Below are 26,561 nucleotides of genomic sequence, written 5' to 3' on the forward strand. Positions count from 1 at the left end.
TATAAATTTATTAATTTCAGGATTTTTTGTTACTCTGTTCACTATGCGTTAAATTTTATTATGACTTGTTTAATAAAAATTGCCTTGTGTTTATTATGCTTTCTAATTGGTAATAGGACTGATCAAGATGTTGTTGACTACTGCAAAAATACCATTTGTGGAGGCAGTAATGAACATACACTTTGTAAGGTACATCATTCTGAATAACTACATAATATTATTGTATCTTTTTACCTTATAAAGATATAATATTGAAATTTGATAGGAATGTTTTAGCTCTGTGTGTTTAACAACAGAGACATAAAACACAGTGATTGAATCGTAATAATTTCATTTTTATATTTTTCCTGTTGTTCCAAACAGTTTTTCTTATTTCTATTGTAAGTAGGACTAATAAAGTTAAGGGAGAGGGAGACTTAAGTAGGGCACGAATTAGGTAAAGTACCTGGCTACGCTTGGCAGTTAGGGCTCCCGCACACGGGCCACCGGCCATAACTACACCGCTACCGGCATATTTCCTGTAGTTTTCATGCATTTTTGACGCCGGTGGCCGCCACACGCTACATCGATTCACTGTACGACAATAGACTAGCTTAAAACGGCGCTTGTGGCTGTCGCGTGTGGCCCGTGTGCGGCGACACTTAGCGTAGGTGGGTTACGGGTACACGAGTCGACGAATATCTACAAAACTTTATTACCTGTTTATTGAGGCTGTTGTTGGATTGAAGTTTTCAGGCCCATCTCCAAATTGTATTGATTTCGAAGAAATAATAACCACTCGAAAGGATAAACAACTCGTTTTAGATAAAATAAATTCAAGGAGAAATAAAGTAGCTTCCGGAGAAATACGATCATTGCCGGCTGCGGAGAGTATGATAAAACTGGTAAATAATACAAAATACTATTTTGTCTACTAGGTACTAGAAATATCTATGTGCTATCAGAGAAGTTGATTCCTTGGCAATTGGGAGGTCTACGTAGTTTGGTCGCGTTACGTCAAACCCAGATGATACTTGACAGAGCACAATTAACATTAAATTGACATGATCCGACCAAATAACGTTGGTCTGTCAACTGCCAAGGAATCAATTTCCTCGATGGTACATTTATTAATAATTGAAAGTGTGCCTGATTCGTACCTGTTTTGCCCAATTTAATAAAAATGGTTTCTTCAGGCTTCGGCTGGCATGGTTCAGGCTTAACCACTGAACCGAATTTAAAAACAAACCAACATGTTTTTTTTCATCTAACCTATGCGTGTGGGGTATCTATGGATAGGTCTTTAAAAATCATATTGGAGTTTCAATTATAATTTTTTTCTAACCTGAATAGTTTGCGAGAGAGACTCTTCCAAAGTGGTAAAATGTGTGCCCCCCCCCTCTAATTTCTAAAGTAGGGGTCTGAAAAAATGATAAGTCTAAAAAAAATATATGATATACATTACTATAAAAACTACCAACGAAAATTGGTTTGAACGAGATCTAGCTAGTAGTTTTTTTTTATACGCCATAAATGGTAAACCTTAAATTAACTTCTATTAAATTAACTGAAATATAAAAATAAATCAAAAACCTTAAAAAAAAAACCTTATTGCTGCTGCGGAACCCTTCATGGGCGAGTCCAACTCGCACTTGGCCGTTTTTTTTATTGTACTATGTATTATTCAACTTAGGGAATAAGTTTCATCAAAATAGGTTTAGTAGTTTTTAAGATAGGAAATTTTAATTCTTAATTACGAGCAATTTTGAAGTTGGTTTTATCTTTTTAAAATACTAATTACTACTATATAAACAAAAGGAATGGAATGACGAATTGGCACTATCGGCGCAAAGATGGGCGGACCAGTGTGAGTCGCAAAATGTTGAAGATACGTGCCGTGATTTAGGTAAGCAATCCATACTTCCGAAAATCAATACTAATATTATAAATACGAAAGTGTGTCTGTCTGTCTGTCTGTCTGTCTGTTACCTCTTCACGCGCGAACCGCTGAACCGATTTTGCTGAAATTTGGCATGGAGATACTTATTACTTTGAGACTCGGGAAAGGACATAGGATACTTTTTGTCCCGGAAAAATGTACGGTTCCCGCGCGATAAACTAATTTTGGCGCAACGGCGTTACGGGCGTCATATTCTAGTAACTAATAAGTAGATTTACTTACGGTGCTCCGTATAATTAATTATGATTTAAAACAATTTATTATGATTCACCAAAAAAATACAAAATTAATATGCCATTGACATTTTTTGGGACATTCACATTAGTAGCATTATAGCCACCCACTAGTTAGTCTCATTTACAGAAACATAAATGTTCTGTTTGCCTTGTTTCGAAAAATAAAATGTCACTATTTTCATTGATGTTGTATGATATGAACACACACATTTGTAAGTAGCATATTACACTGGTTTCGAAATATTTTCTCATACCACTCGACCTAATTTACGGAGTGATTATTAATAAAATTTCCGCAAATCATGATCCTTTCAATGCGATCTATAGAATTTTATAGATCCTATTCGAGGCCCAATTAGTAATATGAAGCAATGTGGATCAATATGCCGAGAGCTCCGAAATCCCGTACACGATATTATAGTGAATTCTCCGTCGTGTAGCTCTTAATTAAAATGATTAAGGTTTTTGTAGTTGCAAAGCAGCCTCAATACCATATATGGCATAATATGCTAAGTTACAACCTGCTACATTGTAGTAAATGAGATTACTTTTTTTATTAAGCCTAAACTTTTTTTCCTTCTTTTTGGTCACTAGATTTATATGTGTAATCTTGTATATTAACATCGGACAGAAAGTGCTGTTAAATCTATAAAAATTGGCCAAGTGCGAGTCGGACTCGCGCACGATGAGTATACCGTTATACCTATACACAAAACAAAATAAAATATTAATTTTATTTTGTTTTAGTATTTGTCGTTATAGCGGCAACAGATATACAAATTCTGTGAAAATTTCAGAAGTCTAGCTATTGCGGTTCTTGAGATACAGCCTGGAGACAGACAGACGGACAGACATACATCGAAGTCTTAATAATAGGGTCCCGTTTTTACCCTTTGGGTACGGAACCCTAATAAAAATGAATTATCAATTTTGTTAGTCTCGCCATAACTGGAGAACGGCTTTACCGAATTTGCTAATTCTAGTCTTGAATTAATCGTGGAAGTCCAGGGAAGTTTATATGTGCGAAGTTCACCGGGACATCTAGTTTATTTTAAATTTTAGTCCTGAAACTTTTTTTTCCGTAACAGAAAACACAACTGTTGGTCAGAATATTGCGACAGTAAAGGGCGAGTCACCTGGTTTGAGTCCTCACGTGTTGGTCGACTTGTGGTACATACAGCTGCTCAATATCAATATCAGCTTACTTTCATCATATCAATCGTAAGTATTTTTTTCCTTTATGTATGTGACAAACTGTTCATTAAATTAGCGTAAAGTATTTAATATTCGTCTCTGACTCCCAAATTAATAATGCGCATGCAATTCTTCGCTAATTGTCGTAATCACGAAAACACCCGAATCTATGAAACTTGCATTTTGCACCTTGTTCAAAGGAAATAGAAGTAAATATCATATAGCCGGTGGCTGTCCGCTGTCGCTGTCAGTAAGTGCTATAGCTCACCGGGAAGCCATCGCGGCGTTACCATAGTAACGTCCAAGCTACGTCAGGCGCCTCTACCTTGCTGCAAAGGGCTGTTTTTCTTAAGGTTGATTCAGACCTGTAGTGTATTGATGAATAAAGACATGCCCCGCCTACTTGGGTAGGTAGTAGGGAGAGTGGTAGTGGTCGCTCGACTTCGGTCTGACGATCACTTGTTCTATCAGCTACGAGCCCGAGTGGTGGTGTTGAGTGATATAACAGTATTCTGTGTTTTACTCTCCCTACAAGAATGTACAAATTGTACAAGATCGCAACGCGACGTGTAGATGCATTTCTAAATTAGTATGGATTTGACAGATTCGCAAGACGTCTGACGCAATTGAAATCTGTCAAATCCATAGGAATTTTTGAAATGCATCTACGCGTCGCGTTGCGGTCTGAATCAACCCTTAAAGTTAAGTTTGAAACAGCGCTTGCAGGGACGTCTTCCGACGCTTGGGAAATAATCGTTGCCGAAAAATTACGAAAATTTTTTATGCGCATTATTTTGGGAGCACTGAGTGTAAAGTGAAATAAGATGCTAAAATAAGCCGACGTAGCTGTGCTACAGCCTCCGCCCGCCGCGCCGTAGAGGAGCTACGTTAACTAGCGTAGGCTGCTACGTCAGCGTAGCAGTGCTACGTCAGCGTAGCACTGCTACGGAATTGTCGTAGAAAATGTATTGATTTAATTATATTAAAGTTAAATAATTAATTATTAAATTATTTAACGTAGCACCAGTAAGTCACATACATTTTTACTGTAATAAACTTTTAATGTTACAGATCTTTAGAAACAGGCTTGCAGCACTACGACTATTTTACACAAATGGTCTGGGATACCACCACCGCGGTAGGATGTGGAGGGGTGAAGTTTATAGTAAATATATTTTCACTTAATTTTAAATAATATTATTAAAAAAAATACATTTTCCGTTACGCGATGTATAATAGAAATGTTATATGTAGCAATATTTTGTAGGGAATTAATGCATGTATTTTTTGTACCAGTAATTATAAAAATCCAGCTACTTGTAATAGAAAGGCTAAAAATGATTATTTAATTTGTCTTGAAAATCATAAACGTGTTACAAAAGGATCGATACTATATAGCAATTAATCCGTATGTAAAGTCTAAGTAATTTCATGAAACCCCTTATGATTTCATGAATACCAATCACAAATGTACAACAATCAAAACACGTGTTTTTAACCGACTTCCAAAAAGGAGGAGGTTATATGTTCGTCTGTATATTTTTTTTTGTATGTTCAACCATAACTTCGCCGTTTGTGGACCGATTTTCATGATTTTTTTGTTGTTGTTCAGGGTTGAATCCGAATTTGGTACCATGTTCATAAAAGTGAGGAATCGAGGGGACTCCTTGAAATTTGTATGGAAACATATAGTGATTTCGATTTTTTCTGAAGCATTCGAGGTAAATGCTACCAAAAAGTAAGATTTTGCATCAGGTTATACCCTGGATCCGAAGGTACTGAACAGAACTTTTGAATCCTTATATATACAGGTTCGGGGATTTCGGCGTCGTTTAAACAACTGAAAGCATAAGCCAACACATCATTTGGCTTATGCTTTCAGTTGATTCGATTGATCCTCATCATCACAATCATAATTATACCATGGGTCATCACACTAAGACCCAATTGTTGGTACTTTCCATATTTACACCGGAGCAGATGTTTTTGATGATTATTTCGCTGTTTGTGGACCGATTTTCAAAATTCTAGTATGTTGTATAGGATATAATCTTAATTTTGTATGACAATTACGAAAGTGGTGAGCTGATGCTGGGATCTATGAGCAATCGAGGGAAATCCTTGAAATTTATCAAAACACTCATAGTGGTTAAAATGTTGTTTCTAGTAACTTAAACATATGTTACAAATAAGAGAAATTTCATGCGAAGGTGTCTCTTGGTCCAAAGGCACTGAACAGAACTCCTGAACCTTTAAAGATGATAATTCGGAAATTGCAGCATCGCTTAGATAACTCTAAGCATTTACCACAATTTTGCTTATAGTATTATAATATGGATAGTTAATATTCGTAGTGATTATCTACGCATAAAGCCTTGTCTTGTGAATAACTAAAAAGAGTGAAAGGGCTTTGCCCAGCAGTGGGACAGTATAGGCTAATTAAAAAATCATAAAATATTGTATCCAGGGCTGAAAAGCAAACTTAAGTTCCTACATTATTAACCAGCATTATACATGATTTTGAAAATTATTTTGTTCTTTTAAAGTATATCATTATACCAATTTGGTACTACTGTAACCAAGATGGCAATTTGATAATGATATCCATGTGTTACATAGGCAGTTCCTCAAAATTTATAAGGAAACAATATTATAGTGATTTCGATTTAGTTAGAGGTAATCTAAGCATACGCTACCAAGTAAGATTTTGCCACGGGTATGGTTCCGAAAGTGCTTATAGAACTTCTGACTCTTTGGTTTCATTGTTGTTTTAAGAGCTGAAAGCATAATAATATGCTACTATGTAAATTTTATTCAACGTAATTCAAGTTTAAGTAGGTACTTACAGTTAATAGATATGATAGTTTCATACCTAAATCATATCTATCTACAACTGACACTTATGTATTTACCATTTTACTTTTAACTAAAAAGAGTGAAATAATTATTTTTTAACAAAAAATTAAAACCGACTTCCAAGGTAAAAACAATAAGAATATTAACTAAAAAGTATTAAATAATTCTTGCTCTAATAGTGCCTTTTCCAGAATTCGCCAAAATCCCAACTATTTCTGTACATATTATAGTCTTCATTACTTTGAAGTCGGTTTTAATTTTTTGTTAAAAAATAATAACTTATATGTTCTAGGAAAATGAGAACAAATTAGGAAATGAAAAGAAAACAGTGTACAGGCTTGTATGTAATTTTTTCCCCTCTGGCAATCTCCAGGGCAGAGAAGTGTACGCGACAGGGGAGCCCTGCTCGCAATGCCCGGTACACTATTCATGTGATTCTGAATATCCATCATTATGTAGTAGGGACGAAATAGGTATGTAAAATAGAGAGTCATTTTTATTCACGTACTCTTATTAATGATAGACGCATATTTTATCACTTTTTACATTAAACTTTTTTTTTAGAAGAGCATACACTTTCTGTAAGTACCAATATGCCAAGTACTAGATACCCGTTGGCTACGATAGATAAAATTACGAACGATACTGAAGCCAACACAACGAAAATGAAGTCATCTGATATTGTAATGAAAGAACTACATATGGTGGAAATAGATTCCGCTGACTCTTTCGACCTCCTGTCTCATTTATTTGAAACATCTACTACATCAACAGAAACTACCCAGAGCACTCCAAAGTGCAAAGATGTAATAGCGGTAGAAGAATTTATTCGGATCCTTAAAAATAAATTGAATACAGAACAGCTTGTAAGAGATTTTTTATACTCTACTAAGACATCTAGTTCAGACAGTTCTCCTTCAGATGAACATGTAAAAGCTGTTGTTCAGCAGATATATAGCAAGAAAATACCGGCAACGACTACATCTGTCACTGAAAGTAATCACATGAACTCAACTCTCCTGGCTAATTTGGTTGAAGCCATCATATTTAGAAAAAGCGGTATATACTTATATTTCTTATTTATACATTTTTATTGTTGTATTGTGTAATTAATATATTTTAGGTATGGATAATTATATTGCTCTATACTATTTTACAGTAATAGCTCCCACACCGGTTTCGGTGACGGTGGCCGCTTTCACTGAAACCAGGCCAGCTACGCAGTAGTAATTTATAGTGCCCAAGTGTGTGCGCAGTACACAAGAGCACTCTCTATTCCTTTACTCTCATAACTCAATGGGACGGAAGACCGACACGACTGACGAGAGATCAGGCGCAGGACCGACTTTTTACATACCCATCTGACGCATGGATCATCTTACTTGTCAGACAATCAGGTGATCAGCCTGCATTGTCCTAACCAAACTTGGAAATAACATATTATATCCAACGCGGGAATCGAACCCACTAATTTAGTGATAAGTTGAATTATCCGGACTTACCCTGTGTCCGAACTTACCCTCATTAGCCTTATACGTGAAAATTATAGTAAAGACAAAACGAGGTATTCATCAAAACTGTATTAACACTTTTTCAGATGCAATCACTACAACACATACTCCGTACGCTGATACTCCAACGTACAATATTATCAAACCAATAAAAATACAAGCATCACTTGGTGAAGTAAAAGTGAACAATGAATTTAGTGGCCACCTATTTTTCCCTGAAGAAGATGAAAGCGAAGAAAATTCTGAGACTGAAACAACAGAATCTTTTTATGACTCGACCGATATGCCTGCGTCTGATATTGCCTTTGAAATTGAAAGTATAAGTAAGAATTCAAGAACTCGTAACTTCCTAGATGAAGTACTAGAAGAAGAATTGTTAAAAGAAGGTGCCACAGAAGACAGCCCAACTTCAAGTAATTTATATTAAGAGTAAATAATAGGTATAATTAATTTAAACACGTTTTTAAAATGAAGGAAAAAAAATATGAATGCTTTTGTGAAATAATATAATATAATGAAATACGAAATATATTTTTAGCATACAAAGAAAACGGGGTGAGGACTACAATACCACATCCTGGGCTATATTCAAGAAAAATAAGGAGGTTTAGGCGCAATTATGAAAACATCACCAACAACTCCGTTATAGAGAAAAGAGACGGTGGTAAATATATGCATTATTTTGATTTGCTAAAGAAAATAGCAGCCGATTTACGACAGCTAAAAATACGAGAGCATCATTCTTGCTCTTCGAATAATTCAAATTTTAAATGTGACAATATTTCTATATTTTTAACTTGTACAATAATGGTTCATACTTTTTCTAATAATATTTTATGAAATTATTAGTAACCCTGTAATATAAAACCGAAAACGAAATAAATAAAAAAATCAATTTGGATTGTTTTACTGCTACTGCACGTACATTTTTTGTGAGACAGTTTCTTGTTAGATTTCCAGGACTCTAGAAGTCTTTTAACAACCAAATAATACAATTCTCCGTACGACATAGCATTTTCGTTTTTCTCTTTAACATTTCGGTAAATTCGTACTTTAGTATCATTGGTTTTGTTTCTGTTACTTTCAACACGTGTGTTAAACTTATTTTTTGTTGAATTATTTTTATTTATGATATTTAATACACTTGTACTATTAAAAGTATATTTTTTTTTAATATGTCTTTTGTTTAGCGATCGACGTTCGCAATAGTCCTCGTCGTCATGTGCATTCGGGTCTACGGTAGAAACCGTGCTTAGTTCAGCTCCTTTATTTCTGTACATAAAGTCTCTAGTGCACGTGGAAGTGCGCGTACAACCTTCCACGTATCCAGGAGGAGTGCGACTGCCGTAAGCATTTCCAATACCAGCGGCATTATTCAGACCTTTCGGATTTCCATCCGCATCCGTGAGAAAAGCTGCAGTCCATGTACAAGTCAACTTCCTCGTGCAATACTTTACGTGAGTGAATCCAGTAGTTAAAGTGTAGTTTGGTAAATTTGCCGGCTTCGTTTCTTCGTCATACAATTCTTCACCTGCTCTAGCTGCGCTTTCTTTATTCCCACGGCGAAAGTTCAAATCCTCAGTACTCGATTTTCTTAGGTGGAGTAATTCATCAAAAGATAAATACTTTTCGGTTAGAGGTTTATTGTTAACAGGTGGATCTTTACTTATTGTTATAAATTCCGTGGTTCTCGAAGATTTGGTTTGTGTAATTTGTGGAGTATTTGGACGCTTCTTATTTTTTCTGTTTGATATAGTCGTGTATCTTAGTTCTTTTAGCTGTTTGTTGGGGTGATTTATTTTCCAAAACGGCTCAAATGTATACGGTTCTGTTTCCCGCCTTAGCCTTTCACTGAAATGCACAAACAAAATCATAATTTTAGGTAAAACAAAGTACTCTTAATAAGTAATGTTTTTTTTTAATAAAAATAAAGCGAACAATAATGTTACCCACCTGTAGCTCGGGGTTGATAAAACAGTATTAATCTTTGTTATTGGTTGTACGGGCTTCGACACTCTATATGGCAGGCTGTAAAAATCTTCGAAATTATGACCATTTTCATATATCTTTGGAACATTATTCAATAAGCTCAGAGAAAAGTTGCTTCGTCTGGCAACAATATTTTTACGTTTAGCCATACCTAAGTGTTTTACTGCCACATCAGAGTTACATGTTGTCTTTTCGATAGTTGGAGACGTACATTGATTTTTTTGAGTATAGCAAGGACAAAGGTTAAAAAGTGTCGATAGTTTTTGACCTCGAGTACATAGATTTAACTTTTCCCTGTAAGTTGCTCTTCGAGTAGCAGCATTTAGATTTAAATCTGTGATATATTTTCGTGTACAACTTTTATCAAAATAATGTCTTCTAGAATTGTGGCTTAATGATGGTGGTATTGTCGTAACAAATGCTTCGTAATTTTTCCAATCTTGATTTGCATTTGGGTGGATAGGGTCGAAGTCTATTCTGTGATTATGATTGTTATGGATTCTCGAATGCCCTTTTTCTTCTGGCCGATAATTATTTTGAGGTACCTTGGTACTCAACTGCTCATCATGTAATTCAGCATTGCTCCGTTTTATTGCCACTGAAAGTAATAAAATTCGTTGATAGGTTCATAGTTGACTAAGTTAATGTAAGATCAGTTGAATACACACTTTTGTTTAATTGGTTTTGCGACCTATACGGTTGTCCTTATGCGTAGCGAAATTCAGAAATACAGAAATAGTACCGCCGTGTAAATTTCTCACGAGAGACACCTGGGTTTGACATTTTGCATAAGAGAGAATTAATATCGCTGGAGTCCCCATTACAATGTGATCTACATACCAAAACATCCATGTAGATAATATGATAACATAAACACAGATACCAGCAAAAGTATCGTATTACCACATCTCATATTGCTATACTGTGGTATTACTTAGGGCCTGTTTCACCACTTTCTGATAAAGTGCCTAATAGGCAATTCACAACTTTTTTGACAGATTCTCCATACTAGATCTGTCAAGTTAATTGGTGGATAGCCTTATCAGGAAGTGGTGAAACAGGCTCTAAATATTTTTAATATTTAGGGCCTGTTTCACTATTTTACTATTTTCCAGCCGATGTGAGTTGGTGTTGACATAGAGATATTGTCTTGCAGTTGTTGAATAACAAACCATAGATAATACAATATATATACTGTAAGAAACTCGCTAAATCACTCTCTCTGTATTACGGTCACGGAGTTTTTTATTACTTTATAACAATTGAAGTGGAGCGGTTTCTGCAAATATAAGGAATATTTATAATTACCAATAGTGGGCTTTTCAGGTTGAAGGTTGTAATTAGAATTTTTATATTGTATTCCGTTGATTCCATGCTCAGGATCAAGCCTTCTTCTGTTTTGTAATTTGTGTTTTCTTACATTATTTTCAATTGTGAATCGTCGTTCTGTAAGGTATAATAATTAGTATAATATATTATAATATACTAGCTGTCCCGGCAAACGTTTCTTTGCCCTATAAAGTATTTCGCCCGATTAATTAATAAATTGAAGTGACTAAATAAGTATGTCACCATGGCAACGTCCATCGCTATCCCGTCGCACAAACAATGGTCGCCGTCAGTCTCGAGTTGTAATAATTTACTATTATTTATTCAACAAATGCACTTATCAATATAATAAATGCCCAGTAGCCGATTCTCAGACCCACTGAATATTATGCATATAAAATTTGGTTAAAATCAGTAAAGCCGTTTCGGAGACACGAGAATTTTATATAATATAAGATTATGTAAAATATAATTAAAAAAAGAGTTTGGAAAGCCAATTAAACAGCAATATTTTATTCATGTAAGGTTTAAAAATAGTAGAGGATTTAATAAGGTGTGCGGTATGGAGTGAATTATAATATAAAGACAGAATACAGAAAAATACCTATGCTGAAGCCAATATAGCTCTATATATTATTATTTTGATACAAAATTTTCAATTATAATTTCGAACCATCAGAATTTAATGACGTCGTAAAAACTTTTGTTCTCAAAATTATATTTACGTGTTCACATTTAAATTGGAATTTAGATGATTGCCTTGTTATTAGCGTTGTCTGTTGAAACTCGAAACGCGATCGTAATAAACAAAAACACGGCCCCAAGTAACCGCAATTTTATGCCAAACGAGCATCATCTATTCCAAAGTTAATAGGTAAGATTAAACCTGTTGTTTTCTAAAGCAAATTACTGCTAACTTACTTTAAATTTCCATGATTATAATATATGTCCAGAGTTATTAATCTATCGAACACCCTTCTCAAATAACTTACTGTGAGTTACTGTCATAATAATAGGTCTGACATGGTAAAAATAAGAAATTACTTTCTAAAACTTTCTTAAATACATATTAAATACTAAGCAATACAATCGTTATAATATAAAAAAGTATGTAATGTAAAATATTTTTTCATCAGAAAATTTGGCTTTCAAATATACAATGCATCTGCAATTTCAAGAATGAATGCTGACTTTTATGATTGTACCTTTTATTTCGGGGTTATATGTGCACAGGCCGTTGAACTCGGTGTCAGGTATCATGTTATTTGGACATTGGGTTGCGGGAAACCCAACTATGAAAACAGGTTTGCCGTGCACATTCCCTTTTGGTCCGAAATTACACACCAGCCTTTCTACGAATCCACTTTTTATCCTGTCAATCTGAAAATGTGACAACACTTTAAGCTTTGTCACAAATATTTGTCATTAACAGCCTTTGGGCACAGTAATATTGCTATACCAGAGTATAGCAATATTAGTGTCATATTGCTATACTGTGGCTATACTGTGCTTTGGGGACATTTGATGATAAATTAACTTTAATTTAATGAATACTTGTCAATATTAGCTTTGTCACAAATATTACGTCACTAACAGTCATTGGAGACATTTAATGATAACTTAACTTTAATTTAATGACAAGTTGTTAACATCTTCCTTAAATTAAAGTTAATAATTAATGTCTCTGAGTGCAACCGTAAACAATTATAATTCTGTTGGTAGATATTTTTCGTAGCGCCGCCGTAGAGCTGCGTAGAGGCGGTGGCGTAGAGGTGCGTAGAGGTGGTGGCGTAGAGGCCACTTAACGCAGTTTGTTTTTTTTATATTGTTTTTGACCGTCTATGGTGTAAGTATGTATGTTTGTCCCCCCTTACGCCTACTACTTGACTTTATTCAATGAAGCTATACTGAGTAAAGGCCCGGAAAATATTAATATTTTATAATACAACAGCAAAAAACAAACGTAGTCCCGAACAACATTTCTAATAAATAAAAATGGTTTTATTGATAAGTCGACAGAAACATACAACTCAAGCGAAATGACCCCTCATTGACCCAAAAGTAGTCACTAATTTATTTGTGATGTCTAATCAATCAAATGCCGACCGCTCGACACCTTGATGTTGTTGTATTAATAGAAAGAAATAAGTATTTATTTACGATCAACGATTATTTAAAAAAATACTAGCTGTCCCGGAAAACGTTTCTTTGCCATATAAAGTATTTCGGCCCGGGTATTATTTTATTGAAGTGACTAAATAAACTTATGTCACCATGGCAACGTACATCGCTATTCCGTAGCATGCAAACAAAGGTCGCCGTCAGTCTCGAGTTGTAATAATTTACTATTATTTATTCAACAAATGCACTTATCAATATAATAAGTACCCAGTAGCCGATTCTCAGACCCACTGAATATGCATAAAAATTTTGGTTAAAATCAGTAAAGCCGTTTCGGAGGAGTACGCGGCCTAACATTGTGACACGAGAATTTTATATATAAGAAGATTATTTTGTACATACAATAGGTATCCCAATAAAAAAACTATGTAATGATGTATTCAATAATAATATTAACATTATGAATTTATGTAATTCTGAATAGACTACCGCAACTACTTTCAGCCAAAATTAGCTTATCCCGTGGGAACCGTACTTTTATTTCTTTTATAAAACACTATCCTACGTGCTTTACTTTGGACTAAAAGCATCTACATACCACGTACAACCATTCAAATAGTTTAGCGGTATAAGCGTAAAGACGTTTAACGGACAGACACAATTTCGCATTTATAATATAATTATTTTAGTATGGACTGATTAAAATTATATTATCTTATATATAAAATTCTCGTGTCACAATGTTAGGCCGCGTACTCCTCCGAAACGGCTTTACTGATTTTAACCAAATTTTTTATGCATATTCAGTGGGTCTGAGAATCGGCTACTGGGTACATATTATATTGATAAGTGCAATTGTTGAATAAATAATATCAAATTATTATTAAATTATTATTGCATGCTACGGAATAGCGATGTACGTTGCCATGGTGACATAAGGGTGAATTTCCCAAACGGCTTTTTTTTTGTCTTCGTTGAAATTACTATTAAAAAAAGGGAATATTGTTGTAAGTTATTTGTTTTACTATTCAATGGGTAGCTATAGGATTGTGTAATATAATATGCCTAGGACTATTTTTATCAAATCGGTGCTGTCCCTCTACTTTTTTTACAAACAAAAACGCTTACACACTAGCAAATATGAACAATTTAAGGGTATAACTTATATTGTTTCATAGAATATTAGTTTATCTATTATTATAAACCATATTTTATTATTTAATTAACGATGATAGTTACTTACAGGCACAAATGTACTTGTCCTGAGAATTTTTCTCATATCGCTGGATAAAAGAAATTTAAGCATTATTTTTCATCGACCAGTCGGACAGTCCCCCCACCCCAATTTTAATTTACTCCTTAGTGTGTCCTTCCACGCAGTCAAGATGGATTTGTGTCAAAACGCTGCATATTCCCGTGAACAACATAAGTATGCCATTAAAATGCTCTCGGTCAATTATTTTATAATATCGGTGATTGAATTTTTTTAATGTAGTTAATAGTTTTAAAATTGTTGTGTGGTTCTAATGAATGTAGTAAGTGATTAAACATCATTATCTGTAACCAAATTTATCTTAGATATAATGCATTTTTTATAATTTCCTAAAAAGTGCGTTTTTTCTCACGTCGCTGCTCTCATATCGGTGTAATCGGTGGTCATTTTAACCTCCGATATGATAATTTACACTGAAATGATAAGAAAAAACGAATCGGTGTCTTAAATCTAATATCGGTGTTTGGAATCATGACCAACGCACAGTTTTGTCACATCGGTGGATTGCTTTATCATTTTGGTTGATAATTTTACCATATCGGTGAATTGTTTTATCATATCGGTTGATCTAGTGGCATTTCGTTAAGTATACAAAAAATTACAAATGCGCAAGATTGTAAAAAATGAATGGATGTAAGGCAATTTAAAGTTTTTACTTAATTTTTCTTCTCACATTTAGTTCATTTTAACCGATTCAATGATGCGCACATTTTTGAAGACTTTCAGTCGTGGCGGCATACAATTTTCTCGTGACACGTGAGCCGTATCATACGTCATAGAAGTAGGTGACACGGCTACCGTGTCACCCGCCACGTTCAAAAAGGTTTATTGTTTTTCTTGGTTTTTAGGCGTTTTTAACTTGTTTTATTTAGTTTAACCCAAACCATTGATGTTAACGGAAGGTTACGTAGTTTTGAGTTGATTTCGAGTAGTTTTACTAAGTATTAACCTGAATGGCATTCAGATGTTGCAAACCTTTTGTAGGTTTCAAAGTTAAAAAAATGAGTACTTATATTAAATAGATCTGGGTTTTTGATGTAAATTATACGTTCGTAGATAAATTTAAAGAAGTTCTTTGTCAAGTTTTTTTTAACCGACTTCTAAAAAGGAGGACGTTCGGCTGTGGATGTTTTTTTATGTGTGTTCAACGATTACTTCGCCGTTTGTGAACCGATTTTCAAAATTTTTCTTTTATTGTATAGAGTATTTATTCCGATTGATCCGGTTCCGAGTTGGTACCATGTTCACAAAAGTGATGGTCTGATGATGGGAACCATGAGGATCCAGTGGACTTCTTGAAAATCAAATAGGAACATAATATGGTTATTTTGGTTATATGGGATGTATTATGATCATATGCTACCGAATTGTCCGATACGAAATTTCGGATAACGACGGCCGGGCTAAAAAAGGGGACAGCCCCTACTTCCATTCAATTCACTGAATATTCAGAGGCGAAGCCTATAGGCTTGTTTTACGTGGAAAATTAAGACGGTTTTGTTCAGAGTAGAACCTTCTAAAGTGTAATTTGAGGGAGAAACAATCGCTTTTTAAATAACACGGCTCACGTGTCATACGCCACACGTTAAAAACCCATAAGACACGGCCGCCGTGTAATCCGCAATGAATGCACCTTTAAAAAAGGTTGACGGCCCCTACTTTTTTTCAATTCTTAGAATATTCTGGGGCGAATCCTATAGACTTGTTTTACGTGGAAAATTAAGACGATTTTGTTCAGGGTAGAAACTTTTAAAGTGTAATTTGAGGGAGATACAATCGTTTTTTAAATGACACGGCTCACGTGTCATACACCATACGTTAAAAACCTGTATGACACGGCTGCCGTGTCATCCGCACTGAATCGGTAAAGACAACGATGATATTTTTTTTAAATTCTAAGTCCTTACATCAAATATTGTAAAACATTTTAAAAATATTTTAATTTTATTTTAAGTACTCTGTTCTTTATCAAAATAAATATAATATTATAAATATAATATTATGAAGATAATATTATCATATCGCTGGATTAGTATGTCATTTCGGTGGTTAAACTTATCATATCGGTGCACAGAAATAAAAATCGGTGCCTGTTTATCATATCGGTGGAAATCAGAATTCAAACTAAATTTTCTCCTTAGTCTAAATTTCAATAAATGACCTTTTTTTTATCATATCGGTGAACTTTTTTATTTATACATATTTTATATACTTTTCAAGTTTTATGTATTCTTTAGGATACAAAATGTTCCCAAATTTAATATCATTAAATGATACGTTAATGATATTAAATTTAGGAACATTTTGTATCCTAAAGAATACATAAAACTTGAAAAGTATATAAAATATGTATAAATAAAAAAGTTCACCAGTTCACCGATATGATAAAAAAAAAGGTCATTTGTTGAAATTCACCCATAAGTTTATTTAGTCACTTCAATAAAATAATACGGGCGAAATACTTTATAAGGCAAAGAAACGTTTGCCGGGACAGCTAGTTTTATACAAATAGATGTTTACGTTCAGTACGTCTTGTAGAATCTAATGGACATAAACGCAATCGGATCATTTGGGTGCTATTAGGCAGATTACATTTAGAATGGCCATAATAAAGGAGCTACTTAGCGAGTGCACCGCTCTGAAAGCTTCGCTGTAATACCTGAATTAAATTAGATTCGTAGATCTGCATCATTTCGTATAATAAGATAAGTATACGACAAGAATTTTATATTGTTTTACAGTAAGTAATTATTTGACATAAATATGTTGCCCGTTGCCCTGAAATTCGGGGCAACGGGCAATCAAATCACGCGGGATCCGTACATTTTTCCGGGATAAAAAATATCATTTGTCCTTTCCTAGGACTCAAAGTATATCCATACCAAATTTTACCAAACTTGGTTCAGCGTTTTGGGCGTAAAGAGATAACAGACAGGTCTATACTTTTACATAATTATATAATAAGGAAGTAATTTTTTGTACAACATTACAAAAAGAATTGCGTTATATAACGCGGGGTTTTAAAAATCGGGTACATCCCTATTGCATCACCAGGATCCATCCCTATAACACCTCCCCTCCCGCGCCTCGAACGCCGCGGACCGCTCCGGCGCCCGCGCGGGGTCCGCTGGCCAGTCAGTGCGATTTTGACAATCAAGCGGCGCGCTGTAAAATTCGCGCCTCTCCGATCACGCGATCCTCCGCGCCTCACTCAAACGGTCATACCAGCGATGTTTATGTTCCCGCTGGCCTCTTGTGATTGCTTATTTTTAATTGTTAACGTAAATGTGCTAATCTTGGTTAATGAATAAACGATTTTCAGTACAGAAGCGTTAAACTGGCGCCCATACTAGTGGCTCGAATCCCGCGGCTCGGACATTTTTACGTACATAATTACGTAAAATCGGGTAGGTAAATACCTAAACCGCTTGTGTGGCAGAAGCACGGACCTCCTACGTGATTATCCGTTCGCGTTTGGTTCGCGTACGATGACGAGAACACGGCAGGACGCGCTCCGGCATCGTCAACAAGATGGCGACGGCACGCCAACCGAGACCGGCGACGAAGACACTACCGGCGAGTTCGGCCGCGCTGAGCAACCTGCGGAAGGCACGAGACAACCGCAGGCACCAGCATTCCAACTCCCCGAGCAATTTCTATCTACGCTGGTAGATAGCATCACACGCGCTCAAGCTGAAGCGAACAGAACCCTTATCAGCTCACTGATGACATCCGCCGGAGACTTCAGGGCTTCTACCCCGGTGGCGTCGACGTCATCAGCATGTGCGCCCGGCGGCAACTTCACGAAGTGCACCGCCAGATTCGACGGGTCATCCCATGACGGCGAAGTATTGGAGGCATTCCTCGACGCCGTCGAGATATTCAAGGACTGCGCAGCCGTCAGCGACGAGCATGCTCTCCGTGGATTACCAATGCTCCTGGAAGGCGACGCAGCGATATGGTGGAGAGGCGTCAAGTCGTCGGTCGCGACGTGGCACGACGCGCTCGCACGACTCCGCGCAATCTACGGCGTCGCTCAACCGGCGTACAAAATATTTAGACAGATTTTCGCGTCCGAACAACAAGATAACGAACGCGCCGAAGTTATGTTGTGTAAAGTGCGCGCTCTATTCGCTAAGTTGCCCTATAAAGTAGACGAAGTTATGCAAGTAGATATGTGTTACGGTTTGTTATGTAATAGACTTAAGAAAAGAGTGCCCCGCGAGTCTGTAAGTAGTTTAGATGAGTTACTGTGTAACACGAGGATCGCGGAGGATAACATGAAGGAATATCAAGTAAGTCCCGATATTATTAAAACACGTAAGTCGCAAACTATACCTACTTCTACTGGCCAGCACCCCGCGCGATCCAATTCGCCTTGCACGAGTACTGTCGCTACGCGTAATAAAAACAGGCCGCGTTGCAGCTATTGTAGAGCTTTCGGTCATATTAGTGATGAGTGTCGTAATCGCGAGAAAACTTCCCAAATAGGTAATAAGGGTAACGACCCCAGTTATAGTTCACCTAAAGTTGTCCGATGTTATGGTTGCGGTAAGACTGGTGTCGTGAGGGCGAAATGTGATGTTTGTAACCCGGGAACGTCGACTTCGATGCCGGCGAAAAAAGAGGGGACGGGGCTCAATAGTGCGACATTTAATTATACCGACTCGAATAGGGATGTTACGTCGAGTCGCGATTTTTGTTATTGTTCCGATAAAGGTAGTGACACACATGTACACTTAGGTAGTACAGTCGCGTGCGAAAATTCATCGCACCCTATGGTGAATATTCGTGTTATGGGTCGTAACGGTGTGGCAATAGTCGACACGGGTGCTACACACTGCATCGCGAGTCCTATGTTGCACCGAATTTTAGTCGACGCGGGAGTACAATTTATCGAATCCCGCCGCGCTGTACGTTTGGCTGACGGGTCTCAGATGTTGAGGGACTTGTTGTCAGCTGAGGTCACAGTCACGATTGAAGGTCATGAGGTAACGAGTGAGTTCCTGGTACTGCCCGGGGACGAGACTAGAACACTATTGGGTGTCGAGTTCTTATCCCGGGCCGGTATGGTACTGGATGTTGCTCGAGGTAAGTGGATGTTCGCGGATGATCCCGAATTTTCGCATGACTTTGTGTATACCTACTCCCTTAGCCCAGCTGACACGGAGCTGTTGCGCGCCGACACCGCGCAGCTCTCGTTGCGCGAAGATGAAGGAACGAAGTTGTCAGTGGAGGAAAGGCGCACTCTCAACGAATTCATCAGTGACAGAACGGCCCAATTTGCGCGCCACGGTCCTGCCACGGAGTTCGCCACCCACCGTATAAAGGTGAGTCCAGACCAGGAGCCCATTGCTAACCCGCCGTACAGGATGTCCCAGAAACGGAAGGAGGCGTTGCAGAGGGAACTAGACAAGTTGCTACGTGACGACGTAATCGAGGAATGCGAGTCTCCTTGGGCCTCGAATGTCGTCCTCGTGGCCAAGAAAGATGGAAGCTTGAGGATGTGTGTGGATTACCGGAGGCTCAACGCGGTAACCGAGCCAGACCGTTATCCACTCCCGCGCATTGAGGACATCCTACACGCGGCCAAATCCAGTGAATACATGACAACCCTTGACCTGAGGTCAGGGTACCATCAGGTCAGCCTTTGCCCTGAGGATCAGGACAAGTCGGCGTTCACAACGCCGCTCGGAACCTTCAGATTCAAGCGGATGCCGATGGGCCTACGGAATTCCGGGGCCACTTTTCAAAGGTTGATGGACAGGTTCCGTTCAAACCTGAAGGGAGTAGAACTGCTGTCCTACTTGGATGACCTGGTCCTCCTGTCACCAGGTCCCTTCGAGAGGCACCTGGCGGACCTGAAGGCCGTCTTCGACCGGCTGGCCTTATTTAAGCTACGAGTCAATAGAGACAAGAGTCATTTCGCCCGAGAGTCGGTCAAGTTCCTGGGCCATGTTATCGCACCAGGCGGAATCCAGGTGGATCCGGACAAAACCGCGGCGGTAGATAACATGCTAGTGCCCACAAATGTGAAACACCTCAAGTGTTTTCTGCAAACGTCGAGTTGGTTCCGACGTTTTATACCGAATTACGCAGAGATTGCACGGCCCCTCACTAACCTCCTAAAGAAGACGAACGTTTGGCGATGGGACGCCGAGCAACAGGAGGCGTTCGAGCGCATTAAATCTCTCCTCGTATCCGCTCCCATATTGCGTCAGGCAGATGAGGCAAGTCCATTCATTCTCTGCACTGACAGTAGTGGATATTGCCTCGGGGCCGTTCTCATGCAGGGGGAGGGCTCCGATGAGAGGCCGATCGAGTACGCAAGCCGACTTCTCACCAGTGCCGAGAGGAATTACTCGACGACTGAGCGGGAGGCTCTCGCTGCCGTGTGGGCTTTGTGTAAGTTCCGCGGTTATGTGGAAACCGCGAAGGTTATTGTTAGAACGGATCATCAGCCCTTGCGTTGGCTGATGAGTCAGAGGTCACCTAGCGGCCGACTGGCCAGGTGGGCCCTAACTCTGCAAGAGTTCGACCTAAGTATTGAATACACTCCCGGACGTTCAAATGTGGTCGCAGACACGCTTTCGCGGCCCGTTTGTTCGCAGGACCCGGTATGCGACATATGTCTCACCGTTGTTGATCTGCCGAAACGGAGCAGTGGTGACGTCCGTGACAATCAACTGATAGACCCAGAGGTTCGCAAGATTATTGAGGACTTGGAGTCCGACGAACCCTCTAGGGGGAGACCATGGTCCGACCGCGGATATACACTTTCCGACGGAATCCTTTATAGGTACAGTTTGGAGTCCGACGACGGAGAAGACGCATGTTTGGTTGTGCCCGAGCACGAACGCAGGCAAGTGATGGCTGACCTCCATGATTCACCTACAGCAGGTCACTTCGGAGTGGAACGCACCTTGAGCCGCGTTCGGTCTCGCTACTATTGGCCTGGCATGCGCACGTTCGTGACTAATTATATTAAAGAATGTGTGCCTTGCCAGAGGTATAAGGCCGACAATCGGAAACCAGCGGGGCTGCTGCAAACCCCTGCCGTATCGAGAAGATTCGAAGTTGTCTCGGTGGACCTATTCGGTCCATTGGTTGAGACCCCAAGGAGAAACAGGTGGATCCTGATCGTGGAGGACGTCTGCTCGCGCTGGGTGGAATTGTTTCCCCTCGAGAATGCCACCAGCGTCGAGTGTGCGCAGACGTTAGCCAACGAGGTTTTCCTCAGGTATGGTGTGCCACGCCGCCTCATCAGTGACAACGGCGTGCAATTTGTGAGCGAAGTCATGCAGCAGGTATGTCATGTTTTAGGGATCAGCCAGTCGCTCATGCCATTCTACCATCCGGAGGCCAACCCGATCGAGCGCAAGAACAGGGACCTCAAGGCTCAACTTGCTATTCTTGTGGGCCAGGATCATGACACCTGGGATTTACACCTCGCTGCGGTAAGGTTCGCGATGAATTCCGCCGTTACCAGCAGTACAGGGTACTCGCCGGCGCAATTAACTTTTGGAAGAGAGCTGCGAGCTCCTTATGACTCCGCCACGGACATGAGGGCTATCTTGGAGGTGGATAACTTCGTCCCAGGTATCACTCCCTACTTAAAGAAAATTGCCGCGACCCTGGATGACGCCAGAGACACTCACGAGAGGGCTCAGGCCGTCCAGAAGGATAATGCTGACAAGAAGCGCAGGACGCCTCCAGACTATCAGGTAGGGGATCTTGTCCTTCTGAAAACTCAGGGGCCAAACGATGCAGGGCGCGGACAATCCGCAAAGTTCATACCACGCCGTGACGGCCCATATCAAATCAGTAGTATTGCCAGCCCAACAACTTATATGTTGAAGAACGTTCAGACCGGGGGGGACGTGGGTAAATATCACGTTTCGCATCTCACGCCCTTCTCAGGCCAGGTAGAACCTCCCGTCCGGGAGAAACGTAAACGTGGAAGGCCACGTAGATACTTAGATAACTAGCCCAACGGCGAGGCGCCTAGTTAGGCTAGAGGGGGAGGATATAACGCGGGGTTTTAAAAATCGGGTACATCCCTATTGCATCACCAGGATCCATCCCTATAACACCTCCCCTCCCGCGCCTCGAACGCCGCGGACCGCTCCGGCGCCCGCGCGGGGTCCGCTGGCCAGTCAGTGCGATTTTGACAATCAAGCGGCGCGCTGTAAAATTCGCGCCTCTCCGATCACGCGATCCTCCGCGCCTCACTCAAACGGTCATACCAGCGATGTTTATGTTCCCGCTGGCCTCTTGTGATTGCTTATTTTTAATTGTTAACGTAAATGTGCTAATCTTGGTTAATGAATAAACGATTTTCAGTACAGAAGCGTTAAAGTTATTAAATTGATTAATTACTATTTTCTACAAACTATAAAGCTTAAATTGATTGTTAAATGGAGGCGAACATGTTATATTCACTGTGTTCCGATACTTACATAGAACCGCACTCTCCCGCAACCAACTTTGTCAGTTTCAGCCCATATTAATTGGGTAAAATAATTTGTTTTGTTCTCCCGGGATCTGTGTAATTTATTTAAGTATAATTAATAAGTGTCAAAATTAATAAAGTTTCGTGTTAAATTACGTGTGATAAAATATTATACAGTAGTTATATTAAATAGTAGCAGAGACACACAAACGGAGACAGTCAGAGGTGTCGAGTTGTAATTGTTCTGTAGCCTACTCGACACTCGTGTAATATATTACGTCAACTAAATCTAAAAAAACCTGGAAATTTAAGTCTTCTAAATAAAAACAAAATATTATTTAGTTGTACAGACTTAACACTTGAACGCATTTAGACTTAGGTCGAAAAAGTTTGCACAAACTTGGGAAATCCGATCTAAGCTTTCACGATGATTACTGGTACCGCGCAGAGTTCGGGATACTTAAAATATAATATGATAAACCGCTTTATAGTCTCACTAAGGTCTAGAATTAACATATACACAGAAATAAGGAATAAAATATAAAATAGTAAAATTTTGTTGCAGATCTCAAAACAGATTAAACATTGTCCCTCACTGAGCGTCACTGAGTATATGATATCAAAGCGGTTTTCGTAGTTGGGTTAAAACTGTTGATCCTAGATGTAGAGTGTACATTTGTGGTCAGCTGTTTGCTTCTTCAAAATATGTGTTGAAGGATTTAAAGCCTTGATTTGCTAACCAGGTAGTGTGTGTACTTAGTGCCATCAACAGGCAAGGTTAAGATGCGAATTGCGATTTAAGAATTATTACATAATTATAATATTATTCTTACTGGTCGTAATAAAGCACTGTTCCAGCATATTCTAAGGACTCAATGAACCAGATATCTATAAATGTCTTAACATTTATGCCAGTGCTTAATCCTGTAATCGTTGCAATGTTTTGCCCCACTCTGTAGTCACCTGTGAAAAAAATCGTCCTTGATACCAAACTCACTATTTGATTAATGTGGAAGTACTCAATTTTGTTATTTAACAGAGAAGAAAAATAACTATACCCGTATCGCGACATTCGTCTGACCTATCAGGAAACGTGTTTGGATCACACTGGTCTGCCCAGCGCTGGGCTATAAGCGCCAACTCTGAAGACCATTTCTAAAATAATAAGTAATAAGAAGTAATTAGTATTTATGATTTATTGGCTAAGGAGCCAAGAAGTTCATTAATTTCCCTGTCAAAGTCATAACTCAAAAATCTATGACTTACGACATTGCAAAATACACAACACATGCGATGCTATGTACTTTGTGTAAAATACAAGGGTATTTTACACAAAGTAATATTATATTTTATTTACACAAAAGGATATCTATATCTATACTTAATATTATAAAGCAGAAGAGTTTGTTATTTTGTTTGTTTGAACGCGCTAATCTCAGGAACTACTAGTCCGATTTGAAAAATTCTTTCAGTGTTAAATAGCCCATTTATCGAGGAAGGCTATAGGCTATATTTTATTGCGCTAAGACTTATACCAGCGAAGAAATAGAGCAAAGTGTGGAAAAAACGGGAGAAATTATTTGAAATGGCTTATTTGAACGCCCTAATCTCAGGAACTACTGGTTCGATTTGAAAAATTATTTCAGTGTTAGATAGCCCATTTATCGTGTAAGGCTATAATAGGCTATATTTTATTACGCTAAAACTAATGGGAGCGAAGAAATAAAGGAAAATTTGGAAAAAATGGGGGAAATTATTTGAAAGGGCTTATTTGAACGTGCTAATCTCAGGAACTACTGGTCCGATTTGAAAAATTGTTTCAGTGTTAGATAGTCCATTTATCGAAAAAGGCTATAGGGTATATTTAATCACGCGATAGGAGTGAAGAAATAGAGGAAAATGTGGAAAAAAAACGGGGGCAATTATTTGAAAGGACTTATCTCACGAACTACTGAAGCAATTTTTCTGTTATTTGCCACAGATAAGAAATAAACCACGTGAAGGATCATAGGCTATTTTTGTGGACTAATTTGTCTGTGAATTATCTAATTTACGCGGGCGAAGCTGCGCGGAACGTTATATTTCGCGTGGTCACGACATCACGCGTAAACGGCTGGACCCATTTTGCTGAAATTTGGTATAAAGATACTTTGAGTCCCGAAAAAGAACATAGGATACATTTTATCACGGAAAAATGTACGGTAACTGCACAATATACTTTTACGATTTGCGCGTAAACTATTCAATCTATTTTGATGAAATTTGGCATGGAGATTGGAGATACTAATTTGAATCTGGGACAAGGAATGTTTTTTGTCCCGGAAAAATGGGCGGTTCCCACACAATATACTTTTCTGATTTGCGCGTAAACGACTCAATTGATGTACGGGAACAACTATAAAGTCGCGGGCAACAGCTAGTTTTACATAAAAGGATATTTTACACAAAATACACAACACATGCGATGCTATGTACTTTGTGTAAAATACAAGGGTATTTTACACAAAGTACATAGCATCGCATGTGTTGTGTATTTTGCAATGTCGTAAGTCAAATCCCTTAGATTTTTGAGTTATGATTTTGACAGGGAAATTAATGAATTTCTTGGCTTCTTTATTTCTTTGTATTTAGTTCGGACCTATTAAAAGTAGGATACGTAATAATTCAATCCCTTTTGAGATTGGTTCCTATTTTTTTTACAAACGTCTTTGTATGATACCGGAGACTTTATCAAATATTCAATTAAATTAAAAAAAAAACTGCCGAGATCCGAAATAACGAAGGCGTTTAAGTCTCCGGTATCATACAGAGACGTTTGTAAATCTCAAAAGGGATTGAATTATTACGTATCCTACTTTTAATAGGTCCGAACTAAATACAAAGAAATAAAGATGTTTCTGATTTTTCTCATTCTCTCGCTGATGTAAGCTGCTTTCCGGTAATAAGCTTTCCTTTTTAGTATTATATTCCTACTGAATTAAATAATCTATTGCTAACAATTTTAAGTTTTAAGCAAAGTTTTAAAACTAAAGTAGAAATTAATAAGCACCATTAGAAAGTTTTTGATAACTTTGCCCCAGTAAAAGCTAGCAAATTACCATCTTTCTCATATTAGCTGCTCCCGGTAGACGCTTCATGTTCTGCAGGGCGACGTAATTTCTCCTGTAATTAATCCTTTTGAGAATGTCCCTGATGTCTTGTTCAGTGAGGTCACCATTTTTGTCGTACCCCAAACAGCTGTTGCTCGGTCCCGGGTTCTAATAACGAAAAATAGGCTTATTATTGTACTTATATTACATAGTATTATGTTTAAATAGCATTTTATTTAGAGTACTGACAAGTAATTATCACAGACGTAAAAAAAGTAGTATAGTAGTAGTAGTATTTTTTTTACGTCCGTGGTAATTATATTGAATTTTCTTTTAAAATCGCTGAGCTAGTTTTGCAGCCACTTTCTATTTCTAGTTAGGTTGTCAAATATTTTGAAACTTACCTTGTATTTACAAAGTGTGTGGTTGGCACATAACTCACAATAGTTAACGTTCTGTAAATTAACTTCGCAAAAGCAAAATACGAGAACAAAAAATTTAATAAACATAATACAAAATTTAACATAAAACGCAATTTTCTCCGATTTCACTGCTCAAAGTCAAAAGGTGAA

General features: G+C 38.0%; 3 protein-coding genes across 6 annotated transcripts; 2 read left to right on the forward strand and 1 right to left on the reverse strand.

Annotated features, from left to right (window-relative positions):
* On the forward strand, positions 1-8,603 carry LOC121726993 (peptidase inhibitor 16-like). Of its 3 annotated transcripts, none has more exons than XM_042114659.1 (9): positions 1-189; positions 729-884; positions 1,798-1,885; positions 3,264-3,396; positions 4,441-4,534; positions 6,518-6,698; positions 6,790-7,284; positions 7,823-8,149; positions 8,275-8,603. In XM_042114659.1, exons 1-9 carry the CDS (start codon positions 61-63, stop codon positions 8,574-8,576), a joined length of 1,905 nt encoding a protein of 634 aa, XP_041970593.1. In that variant the 5' UTR covers positions 1-60; the 3' UTR covers positions 8,577-8,603. The 3 variants fall into 3 exon arrangements, with proteins under 3 accessions (XP_041970593.1, XP_041970594.1, XP_041970595.1); XM_042114660.1 differs by having other exon boundaries at positions 7,000-7,284; XM_042114661.1 differs by having other exon boundaries at positions 7,823-8,176; positions 8,275-8,372.
* Positions 8,528-26,548, reverse strand: LOC121726992 (venom allergen 3-like). Of its 2 annotated transcripts, XM_042114657.1 has the most exons (9): positions 26,394-26,548; positions 25,999-26,157; positions 23,959-24,055; positions 23,734-23,863; positions 22,908-22,992; positions 12,260-12,434; positions 11,034-11,171; positions 9,690-10,323; positions 8,528-9,587 (listed from the first exon to the last, which is right to left on the reverse strand). In XM_042114657.1, exons 1-9 carry the CDS (start codon positions 26,496-26,498, stop codon positions 8,582-8,584), a joined length of 2,529 nt encoding a protein of 842 aa, XP_041970591.1. In that variant the 5' UTR covers positions 26,499-26,548; the 3' UTR covers positions 8,528-8,581. The 2 variants fall into 2 exon arrangements, with proteins under 2 accessions (XP_041970591.1, XP_041970592.1); XM_042114658.1 differs by lacking the exons at positions 8,528-9,587; positions 12,260-12,434 and having other exon boundaries at positions 10,217-10,323.
* LOC121726994 (activity-regulated cytoskeleton associated protein 1-like) lies at positions 17,880-20,832 on the forward strand. Its single transcript, XM_042114662.1, has 2 exons — positions 17,880-18,987; positions 20,757-20,832. Coding segments are annotated over exons 1-2 (1,053 nt in total). The 5' UTR covers positions 17,880-17,936; the 3' UTR covers positions 20,759-20,832.
* Positions 26,549-26,561: the final 13 nt, after the last annotated feature.

Source organism: Aricia agestis, chromosome 5 (genome assembly GCF_905147365.1).
Source record: "Aricia agestis chromosome 5, ilAriAges1.1, whole genome shotgun sequence".
In the NCBI taxonomy this organism is placed as follows: domain Eukaryota; kingdom Metazoa; phylum Arthropoda; class Insecta; order Lepidoptera; family Lycaenidae; genus Aricia; species Aricia agestis.

Excerpts from the sequence above, each read along its gene's own strand:
- LOC121726993 (XM_042114659.1), top strand. The coding sequence starts at position 61 with ATGACTTGTTTAATAAAAATTGCCTTGTGTTTATTATGCTTTCTAATT. Across the intron at positions 6,699-6,789 it reads ATGTAGTAGGGACGAAATAG|AAGAGCATACACTTTCTGTA; the intron begins GTATGTAAAATA and ends CTTTTTTTTTAG. Across the intron at positions 8,150-8,274 it reads AGAAGACAGCCCAACTTCAA|CATACAAAGAAAACGGGGTG; the intron begins GTAATTTATATT and ends ATATATTTTTAG.
- LOC121726994 (XM_042114662.1), top strand. The coding sequence starts at position 17,937 with ATGACGAGAACACGGCAGGACGCGCTCCGGCATCGTCAACAAGATGGC.
- LOC121726992 (XM_042114657.1), bottom strand. The coding sequence starts at position 26,498 with ATGTTTATTAAATTTTTTGTTCTCGTATTTTGCTTTTGCGAAGTTAAT. Across the intron at positions 24,056-25,998 it reads CAGCTAATATGAGAAAGATG|AAATGGTCTTCAGAGTTGGC; the intron begins GTAATTTGCTAG and ends TTATTATTTTAG. Across the intron at positions 11,172-12,259 it reads ATATAACCCCGAAATAAAAG|AACGACGATTCACAATTGAA; the intron begins GTACAATCATAA and ends TATACCTTACAG.